The sequence below is a fragment of the Anas platyrhynchos genome, chromosome 3 (assembly GCF_047663525.1).
Source record: "Anas platyrhynchos isolate ZD024472 breed Pekin duck chromosome 3, IASCAAS_PekinDuck_T2T, whole genome shotgun sequence".
Taxonomy (NCBI): Eukaryota; Metazoa; Chordata; class Aves; order Anseriformes; family Anatidae; genus Anas; species Anas platyrhynchos.
In genome coordinates, this window is record NC_092589.1 from 31,592,726 (window position 1) to 31,604,150 (window position 11,425).

The 11,425-nt window shown below is 42.6% G+C and overlaps 1 protein-coding gene across 5 annotated transcripts in view; it reads right to left on the reverse strand.

Moving 5' to 3' along the window:
- Positions 1–6,526, reverse strand: part of SMYD3 (SET and MYND domain containing 3) — a 375,834-nt gene extending 369,308 nt beyond the window's left edge. Inside the window, exon 1 of one of the 5 annotated variants that reach the window (XM_038176760.2) lies at positions 6,285–6,517. In XM_038176760.2, the coding sequence (XP_038032688.2) occupies positions 6,285–6,451 (167 nt within the window). In that variant the 5' untranslated portion in view covers positions 6,452–6,517. Of the gene's footprint in view, positions 1–6,284 lie in introns of all 5 variants that reach the window. The other 4 variants (XM_027453858.3, XM_072035646.1, XM_038176758.2 and 1 more) reach the window with 4 other exon arrangements.
- Positions 6,527–11,425: the final 4,899 nt, after the last annotated feature.

The following is an 11,425-nucleotide window of genomic DNA, read 5'->3' on the forward strand; positions in this document are numbered from 1 at the left end:
ACAGGGAAGGTAAATACTTTATGAACATGTCATCATAGCTTGACTTAACACAGGAATTACGCATTGACATTCTATGATCGTACCACTTGGCACAGACCCTACAGTTGCCAGGACACCCTTGAGCATGAGTCCAAATCTTGTCTTGATCTCCAAGCAGAACCACCTGCTCAGCCACAGAGGTGCACTGGAAGAACTGTGATCACAGCAGGTAGCAAAGGCCCTGAAATCAGTGAGATCAGTCACAGAAATCATGTCACAGAAGGCACTCCTACATAGCCAAGATGTTGACCAAAAATAATCTCTTCTTTGTATGAAGAAGCAATTCCACGTCTGCGCTGTTTCTTCTACCAAGTTGAAGCTAATGTTAGGAAATGCTTCTGGGGAAGGGAAACGTGGCAGAACCTCAACAGGATGGATGAAGGAATAAACCTTCCCTGTGGGGCAGGGTTAGCCAGGACTGTCCCAGGCTACAAAGCAGAAAGCATCCTCCCCCCTACAAAGAGCCAGCTGGTCCCACACTCCTCAAAGTCCCCTTTCTTGCAGGCACACCCCCGTAGGAGCTTGGAAATTCCCTCACACCCTTTTTATAGTTTCATTTCCACTCCTAGTGCACCAGGCTGAAGGCTAGCTGCCACCAGAAGGAAAGCCCAGACTGCCTGACCTTCCCCTTCCCTGCAGGGGCCTCTTCAGCCCCTCTCCCCCTCAGCAACACCTCAACTGAAGGACACTGACAGATGTATTTATGCATTTATGTTTGCTAAGCTATGGTTCCGCCTTTCTAGCTCCCTCACCTGTATGACTTTGACCATCTCAGACTAGTTACCAACAAGACAGGAGATACCTGAAACTAATTTTGTTATCACATACGTTAGCCAGAAGTTATCCGTATTTTAATTATTTATGTTTTCCCTTGCAGGGCTCATTTTAATTCTGTACTTGCACAATTACAGTTTAAGAACATGAATACTAAAGATAATTCAATTCACAAACCTATTCTGGTGGCTTCATCATCTGCTACAAGCAGAGAGCATTCCTGTGGAGCGTATTATTTAAAACAATAATGTTATGGACTGCACTGTGCAGAGAGGCAGAGTAATACCAGGTGTGCATTGCAGATCCATAGTAAAGCCTAAATTCAGATGAATTTACAAGACTGCAACTTAAATTGTCAGTCACAGCATGACAAGACAACAATTTTGATATAATACCTTTCAAATTACAGACCACTACAAGCACGAAAATTATACACGCAGAATCACAACATCGTAAGGACTTTCAAGGCACATCTGAACCTGAATGTTGGTTTTCCATAAGTGACAGACACTGCAATGAACACTTGACCTAGGAGAATTTATTTCGGTAATGTCTCTGCCTTTCCAGTTTCTCCTCTTACATTATGAAGGCGGGCAAAGGCAGGCTGGCAGCAGGAGGCATTAACAGCAGCCTCAAGGCTGCAAGGCAGGGGACAAAGGGAAGGACACGGGGAGGGACCCACCTTGCCTAAAGCATGCCCAGAGCATCCGAAGCAGTACAGAGGAGCACAGCAAGAACCAAAATACTGACAAAAGGAAAGGAGAGGGCTTACAGCAAACAGGACCTGAATCACCTTCCCAAAGCACACCTTAAAGAGGAAAAAACAAACCAAGCAACCTGTTAGACAAGGAAAACACAGACCACAGGATATGCCTAGCAGGAACACAGCAAACTCCCTGGCCACCCCAAAGGGCGCTGCAAGGGAGGCAAAGTCACAGGATAGGTCAAGAGAATTACCACAAACACTGTCACAAATACCAGGTCTTCCATCTTCCCCACCTTGGTGGAGACTGCAAATATTCCATCAGATGCTGGCTTTATTCACATAGAAAAGGCAGTTTAAAGCATTCTCTGAAGCAGGTGCTGCAGAGAAGGACACTTGATGGTCCGCTCTCTTCACCCTTCCTTGCAGATTTCCTTGGCAGCACACGACAGCATCACGGAAGCCCCCCTCCTATGGTTCCAGTTGGTATGAAGACAGGAAAAAATCAGGTCTCACTGACAGTAAGGTCACTTTACTATTGCAGTAAAATGACGAGGGGAAGGGAGAGCATCTTCTCAGGAAAACGCTACTTCTAGGGACATTGGTCATTCAGCTACAAATAGAAACGCTGGTGGCAGTGGTGTGATTTTTCAAGCTTTGTGAAGCTTCCTCACACATCTGCAGTGAACCTGAAGTTCTGATACATCACACAGCTCACGTCACATACAATTGTTTCACATCCTTGGCCCTTGTTCCATATGAGAGCAGACAGAGCAGGGGACAACATCCCTGCAATTCCACTCCTAAGCGATTAGTCAGAAATGCTCAATTGAGTTTGAGCATATAATTCCCAGGATTATCCTACTTTGGAAGCACAAAAATGAATCTCCTTCTAACAGCCACCCTATTTCTGTTTCCAGTCTGGAAAGACCACAGTGACTACCCCTAATCTGATACACATTGTTATAACTCCTCTACATCCTACAAAGTCACGTGTTGTGGGAACTACTGGAAATCTCAAACACTAACAATCAAATGACGAAACACATCAGACTTCTTAAATCTCAAAAAATTTATTGCCAACAACCTCACAGCACCAAATCATGTTTACCAACAGTCCTGAACTAGACTTTTTTTTTTTTTCCTCTCCAGATCTATTTACAAAAGCTGCAGTCATACAAAGCCACCTTTTTTCTTTTAAAAAAGAAAAAGGAAAGTCTGAACAGCCTCTGACCCTAACCGTACAAGAAACGCTTTGGTTTATTTCATGGTCTGTGTCATACATCAAACATACTCAAATATTCACTTTTCTTCAGTGTCACTTTCCTGTAAAGGCATAAACAGAATAGCATTTGCGAGTAGGCTTTTGTTCTCTATTTTGCAGCTTCCTCTGAGATAGACTCCGGCAAGCTTGTTTGTTTGTTCCCAGGTGTCATCCAGAACCTAAGCTTTCTTGCACTGAATTGTTGTAAAAGCAAGACATTACATGCCACAATGCAACATGCTGATGTTTTATAAAAAGCAATCAAACCAAAAAGGAATAACTGGGTTTTATCCTCATTTTGACTCCCATTCTATAACAAGTCGGGTACATTCTTAATGCAAGGTATGAGGGTCAGACCAAGCAGTGCCATCCCTACCACGTAATTTGAGGGAAAGTCAATCAGCAGGGATTAATGGCCAGTATGACATTGATTACACAAAGGAATAAAACTCTGCTAAGCACCGAGACACCGCTTCTGTATTCACTTCGCAGACAAGGAACATCTTTAAAATCCATGTTCAGATTTAACAAGCTGAGCAAACTAAGCAACAGCACCAAATAAAATGGACAGCATGATTGAACTCAGGGATGATAAATCAATGTGCGCAAGCAAACCTGGCAGTTAAGTTTTCCTAGGTTAAAAGTCAGTACAGACTTATTTTGCTAAACCAAGAAGTAATGGGCAATATTCAGACTGTAAAGGAACCACTAGTCAGATCAATTACATAAAAGCACATTCTAAAACCATAAGGTTAAGCAAAACAGAATATTAAAAATAACTAATAGAAGAAAAAAGGCCAAATTAGTCTTCACCATTAAACTTTAAAAGTTATATAATGAAGAATGAGATTATTAATCACTCAGATCAATAAGATCTGCCAGGAAAGAGAAAGCACAGCTCCCATGAAAGGGAAGCTTCCTTTCGTAGCTTGCTCAATGAGAGTACCAATGCACAGACAAGTACATAATCGTGCAAAGGCTAAAAAAGAGCTAAGTTGTCAGGGACTGGAAATAAGGTCCTTTTATAGACTGATAGCCACATAAAGAACACAGAAGGAAAAGGGGTCTTAACAGTCACTTTCCGGAACAGAGAAAGGTGATGGAGATCTCTGGGGATTGCTGGCAACCAGCTTCACTCAACATCTTTATCAACACCCAGCAGAACAGAAAACACAATGACGGCTCCTAGTTTGCAGATGAAATTAAGCTGTCTTTACAGAACTCAATCCCCTGCTGTAGAAATCTGTACCGAGTTGTTCTGACACTGAACCCACCGTAGAGGCGCATGGGAAGAAGCCATACAGAAAGTTGTTAATTAACAGAAGCGAAGGATTTTTTTCTGATGCTTTCCCCAGCCAGTTGTTGGAAGAAGATGCCAACCAAATTTTGTCAGACTTGGATAAAGGCACAAACAGCATGCTGTCAGCAAGGCATCACCTCTATTCCTACAGATAGACGCTCCTTGGCAAAAAAGGTACGGCCACGCAACACTGCCACGTGTGCTCTCAGAGCATGTCTTCCATTAGAAATGCACACTGACAAGTACTTCTTCATCAAAATTTACATTTTTAATCAGATCTATACTACGTACCCAACTTCAGGACGTTATATTTTTTAGTTGCTAATGTGATACTATTTGAATGAACTACACTATCATATTAAATCAGCCATAGTAGAACATTTCGGATCGGCCTCCTATAAAAACTAGTATGAACATAGGCATCAGAAAACACAGGACTGTCTCTGGAGTGAGAAGAAATCGCAAAAGTGGAAAAATTACTATTATCTGCCACCTGCTCTGCACATGAGAAAGACCTAATAACACTGACCAAAAAAATTTCACCACACCATACAAATACTGCCAACATGCCAATAAAGTGAGGAGGGGATGTTACAATTTCCACTAGCAGGTGTAGGAAGTAAATAAATGAAATCACTTCATTGTTTTAAATTCTCACTGCTACTCACTTTAATTTAGACAGGACCAGGTGGAGCTATGGCAGCAGCCAGGCTGTCCTCTCTGAAGGAAGGCAGCAGATTGCCCCAGCAGCCATCACCCCTGCCCCAAAGGGCTCAAGGCCTCATAGCAAGGCAGACACACAGCAAACACCCCTGGCCCTACCACAAGCCTGCTGCCTCCCAGCATTCACCCCAGAAACACATTTGCACCTTGCCACCCATCTTCTGGCCCAGCCAGCACCTCCCACACAGCCAGGAGCTGCGACCAACAGCGCTTGCTAGCACAAGCTGGGAGGCAAAGTCAGCACAGAATTGCACAGAGCCTCAAACATCCACTCCTATACCGTAAGAAGGATAAATGCTAAGTCAATTTCAAGCAAGACTTTTTTGGGGGGGATTTGTGTTCCTGTACTGCCCCCTAAAGACCAGAATGAAAAGCAGGAGAAGTTGCACCCAAGGCATCCTAGCTGTAGCTCTGGAAACGAGCAGTAACTGCTTTTCTCCTACCTGGCTTTCAATAAGGATCACTCTGCATCCTGCATTTAAGCCAGAGCCATGACGCAGTTCAATTTCACATCCCACTTCAGCAGGTGCAGACTGTTTTATTTAACTTCCACGTGTGTAAAAAGAACTGTGTGTGAATATACACATCATTAGTTTAATGAAGTCTCTTGAATAAGTAGAAACTGGTTTTAATTCGATAAATAAGAAAATCTGTTCGCATAGTTTGGATCTACTAAATCTTCACAACCAGTGCACGCTTTGCAGTGGAATCTGAACCGTGGTAAATTAAACTTTATTTAACTTGCACTTTCTACTAATACCACTGTTAACAATAAACATACAAATGCATAACACCTGAGATGGATTTTCGCTGCAGTCGCTGGTGCCAGCCTGCCCCCGAGGCCAGCTGCCCCTCATTGCCTCAAGGTGCAGGCAGCCACCCTCTTGAGGCACCCTGAAATCACGAGCCAGGCTTCCCAGAAACATCACCTAGAAATCTTATGCCATTTTTTTATTTTTTTAATACCCTGAGGTTGGATGCAGGTGCAACCTGACACACAGCACCAAGCTTCTCCCCAGGGACATGGGGATCACAGCATCACTTCTTTGAGCTGCAGCTGGGAGGCTCTGCGAGGACAGGAAGCAAAGCCCCGGAATTAAAAAACACGCGTCAGGTAGTTATGAGGCAGGGCAAAAACTGGCAATACTGAATTTCTTCTCAACATCCCAGTGACCCCAGACGAGTTTTGACTGCCTGCCAGCACACATTCCGGTACCCACACACAGCCACACCGCTGCTTTCCTCCCACCAGCGGGACTTGGGCTCGCCAGGTGCCCCTGGCAAAGACCCGCGGACACACGTGCAGCACGGATCCCCCCACACCCCACACATTGCTTCGGGCAGGGCCATCCCCCATCTCCCCGCACAGCCCCAGCGCTGCCCCCAGCCCTCCCCGACCCGCCCGCCCTCCACAGCGGCGGAAGGGGCGGCGCTGGGCGGGCGGCGATGGCGGTAGCCGCCTTCCCCCCGCTCCTCCCTACCTTTGCAGGCAGCGCTCGCACACGCCGCCCAGCAGCTCCTTGCTGACCACGTATGCGAAGGGCTCGGCCCGGTACAGCAGCTCGCCGGGCCGCAGCCGCCGCCGGGCGCGCAGCCCGCTGCCCTTCCCCGGGCTGCGGAACCGCTCCAGCAGCGCCGCCGCCTCCATGCTGCCGCCACACACAAAATGGGCGGCCCCTCCCGCCACGTCACGCCGCCCGCGCTGCCATCTTAGCGCTTATAACCGCCGGCACGCCGGGGGCACGCGTGTGGAGGCGCCTGCCCGTGACAGGGCGCCCAGTCACGACTCATCTCGTGGCGCTAAACAAAGCGATTAGAAGCGCTCTCGTTAATTGCAGCCCGTGTGGCTAATGACAAATAGACTGTGTGGTGGTTGGGGCTTTTTCTCAGTGACTCTTTGTTTTTGTTTTAATGGAACTAAGGCACCCATAAAAATCAAAATTTTGATTGCAAGTGTCATGAGCAAGGAGGTGAAAAATCCTGCAGCTCCTTTTCTGGCCTCCACACTTCCAGCAGTCCCTCCCTAGGAGACACCTGAAGCAATAACGAAGTTTGCACTGCCACATCAGCCTGACTCTGCACTGCTCATTTCACTGCAGCGCCCACCCAGCCTCAACAGTGACAAGGATGTGGAAAAAACGTATACAGAAATGGAAGTGGCATGAGGATAGGGGGAGGCTGCACACCCACAACATCACACACAGCAGAGAAATTAACTTCTGGGCCTGGGCTGGGCCTCCTTCTGCCAGGGTGATCTCCTCAGGCCTCAGCCCAGGGCTGTGTCCCCCAGCCAGTGCTCCTCCAGCCTGGCCACCAGTGCACTTGACCACAGCCAGCCTGCTGCATCCTTCAATGTACAACATAGGGAAAAACAAACTCGTTTTGTACTGCCACCCAAAGGGTTGTCAGTGTCAACTGAGTCTGTGCAGCTTTCATTCATTTAAGAGATAACATACATTATGCTTGCTATATGTGAAGTCTACAGATAAGCTTAGTCTGCTCTTCCTTACTGTGCCTACAGAGGGAGTCAGGGCTTCTGTTTTGGAAAGGAACATTAAATTGTCCTGCCAAAAAAAACTCAGAAACAGGCCCAACAATTCTGCCAAACAGCATTCCGTTTCCAAAATGCACTTGCTTTTGTTCTCAATAACAATTATTTTAGTCCTCAAATATTTTCATTCAAGCTACAACAGGGTAGTCACAGGTAGCAATGCACATATCCAAAATACTGCTGCTGGGAAGAACCAAGGTAGATTCTCACAGGGGAAAAAAAAAAAAAAAAAAAAAAAAAAAAAAAGATTCCCACGGAAAAATGTATCCATTTAGACATTCACTTAAACGCTGCAGTTTTGTACTTTGTTACCAAAAGAACTGACAACAAACTGGTTGACAGTCACATATGTTACTACACTTAAGTATGCCAAGCAAACTTGTTACAAGCGTTTGATTACAGTGATACTGCAAGATACTTGAGAATTATTCTCAAATATCATTAAAATATCAAACTACTACCTCTGCACTTGGCTTGTATGCTTTACTCCTTCACCTATTTAGTTTTCTGTGTTTCCTTGTATATGCTATTTTATAGACTGTCTAAGCAGGCATTACCCATACAAACAAAAACAGTAATAGGGTTGGGTATTTCAACATCTATTTCAGTATCTACAATTCTGGATATCTACATCCATAGTTTACATGGATGTCTGCCTACACAGGGCCATTCAATGCAATTTGAGCAATGGCAAAAAGTTCAACATCCAGCTCAGATGTTTAATGAGCATAATGATATTGTGGCTTTATATTCCACTAAATGGTCATCTAGCACTTGACTACACTTAGTTGAATTAATTCTCATTATTTATTATGTGTTCTTTTACGTGACCAAGTCATCCACTGGTCAGACTTCCCAAAAGCTATGTGAAATGCATGACACATTCTGCACAGACGCAGCTGTCCAGACACGTAGTAGAGGCACTTTTGTGGGAAATACCACTTAATTGTGGCTGATGCTGCTGAATTAGTCACACTTCCTTACTGTCTGTAGATGAGACAGTGTGTAGAAGCCTAGTTTTTCCATCTCAAGACAACACATTTCACAAAGTGAATTTACAGAAAGAATTGCAGTAATGAAGTGACTCAGACAGCTAATCAAATTCTGAACTTTATTCATTTACATGCAATGCCCATTCCAACCAGCAAGACACAAAACTGGATTTTCTGTGATCAAGATTTTGCTCAAAATGCCCAATATTAAGTTATAAATTAGTACAGAATCTATACCACTAAAGGTATGGAGAAGGTATCAGAGTAGTTGAAAGCCAGTAAGCACAGACAGATCTTTTTATGAACACAGGAATCTTTTGAAGATGTCTCTGTAACCTTGTTGAGCTAGTTAAAATTTTATGCTAAATGTAAAATTAAAAAAAAAAAAAAAACCTCATTGCAGAAACATTTTAAGCACAAATTCATAATAAATTCCACTCACACGAAGGCAGATTGTACCTGTTGATTCTTTACAATGAGCTTCACAAAAAGCTTTCTACTTCAAATCTTTCCTGCACGTTCACTTCCTTCAGATGGCAGAACAAGACTCTGAAGCTCATGTCATCATAATTCCTTAGCCAAAAGACAGGAGTTGTAATTGTACTTTATATGGAAAAAAAAAAAAAAAGATCCCCTGGCATAATTACAGGACATATATATATGAAAATAAAACCTCACATTTTTACAGAGAGGAATGAGTCAAACAGTTCTTAAAATTGTTTTCTCCTGCAGAAAATTTCTGACAAGAAACATTTCATTTTATTATTACAGACTTTTAAAAACCCTGCATATTTAGTGTTGCATGCCTTCATTTCCCACTTTTCTTTAAAAACTGATTTTTCTAATTTAATCGGTTCTGGTACAAATGGCTAAATATTCCTGAGTCCATTCATAGATCACTTGCTGGAGACCTGCATAAAATCAAACAAAATCACTGCCAAGTCCAAACTGGCTGATGGCTCCTCTTACCTTCAGAGTGTGATTTTGTAGCAGAGAAATAAAAGTCTTTCTATGTGTCTACCACATGGCAGCTGAAACCAGGGGAACACCCTGGTTTGCCATTGCTGTAAAAATAAGACCCAAGAAACAGAGACCAAGATAATAGCAGTTCTGTAGAAATGCATCAGGAGCAGCCATCCTGGTAAGGTAACTTACAACACATTCAAATTTATGATTCATCCCAAACTCTGCACAACAATTTTTATGTAAACAGGTAGTGCTGAAGCTCTGTTTGGTAGTTGATCACAGTGATAAAACACATCAGGTGTTAAAGCCTTGCTTACTTTATGAGTAATTGGCTGTTCCATTCGCTGTACCTTAGGTACTCCTAATTTCACTCGGGTTTCCTGTGCTTGCTGTGTCTTGTGATCTATCAGCTGGGGACACGGAGTGTCTATTTTTAGCAGTGACCTGTAGAACAGCATACACAAGGAAAGACGCAAGAGCTATTGAGCAAGGCTCTAACATGAATGAATAAACATCTCCCTCTGACCGGCTATCCTTTCTGGAAAAGTCTCTTGTTATTTCCATTCCCTCCATTTTTACAGAAGAAAGGTACAGCTTTGCTAATTAAAGGCTTGCAAAGCTTAAATGGAGTTTTCAATCCACAGACCCATAGATTGTGTTTAGTCTGCCAAAACTAATTCAGCAAGTTCCTCAGGAAGCCTCAGTTTCTTCCTATCACACGCATGCTTTTTAAACTACATCACACAATCTGCTTCTGGAATTTTATGTTGATATTTCTATCAACATTGTCATTATTACCTGCAAGGCTAAGCTGTAATTATTAAAATGCCCAATGCTGTACAAGCCTGGTAAGCAGTAATAGACACATTCTGCCATAACAACCCCTTATCACATCACCTAGTGTGTTTATCAGTACAGGGTCACAAACCTTGTGATCCTCTTCTGGATCAAAAGTGAGCTACTAACCATAAAACCCAACTCAACTGATCCAATTCCAAAGGGCAAAATTTCTCAATAACTGGGCATAAGGACTAAGTTTCTTTCTGTTTGTATCTGTGCTTGCTAAGATTTTCATATAGTTAAGAAGCAAAGCTTTGGGCAATTACTATCAAAGTCATGCAATTTTCTTTTACAGGTAAACAGATGGCACAAACGATGAGGGCCATCAGAAGACTCATCACATCTGAAGTTACTATCAATATACAAACTGGTGTATTGGTACTTTACTATGGCACATGAAAAAAAAAAACTTTTCTTGGCAGCTCCTCCAGGAACCAGTATCTAAAGAACTGAGGCAATATTTAAACAATCCAACAATCCCACTTGGTAGATGTGGCTCATATTTTAGAAGTTCCAGGAATTAAATCAGTCAAAAAAAAAAAAAACAAAAAAAAACACAGCCTGGAAACAATTGAAAGGAATATGCTATACCAGGGATCTTCTCTTAAGAACACTGCATGAATGTTGCAACCTTTAACTTAAAGATGACAAATTCAAAGACAGCAAAACAAAGAAAGAAATTTCCCCAAAAATCTTGCAATCAACCAATGTAATTTTTATATTCAATTCCTTTTTATCTGATATAAAGTGTCATAACACAAAACTATTTAAAATACAATAGAATTGTGAAACAGTTTCAAGTGTTGGGGTGAATTTCAAAATATGTTTTATTACTTACTGCATCTCAAAGCGATGCACTTTCAGAAATGGGAAACTTTGCTATCCCACCATGATAGGAAAGTAGTTCCTGTAAACCCTGCTGTATCAAAGTGTGAAGATCTCTTCTGAGGTCTTAAGTGAAAAGTTGACTGAATTTCCTCCTACAGTTTTGTTTTCTGTTTGTATAGCATTTTGGATGATAATCAAAATGTAAATATTAACCTACATTTGTATACTGTTTTTCTATTTTCAGATCCTATCTTTGCATTGACATGAAGCAAAAATAACTGGAGATATTTTGAGTCAATTTTCCATGAATGTATTGAGAAACATGGCAAATGTGCTGTTTTGTACAGTGTATATATATATACATACACACATATACACCCATAGTTTTCTTCTGGATCTGACCATAAACTGCCTGCATCATTGAACAACAGGAGCGTTTTAAAAT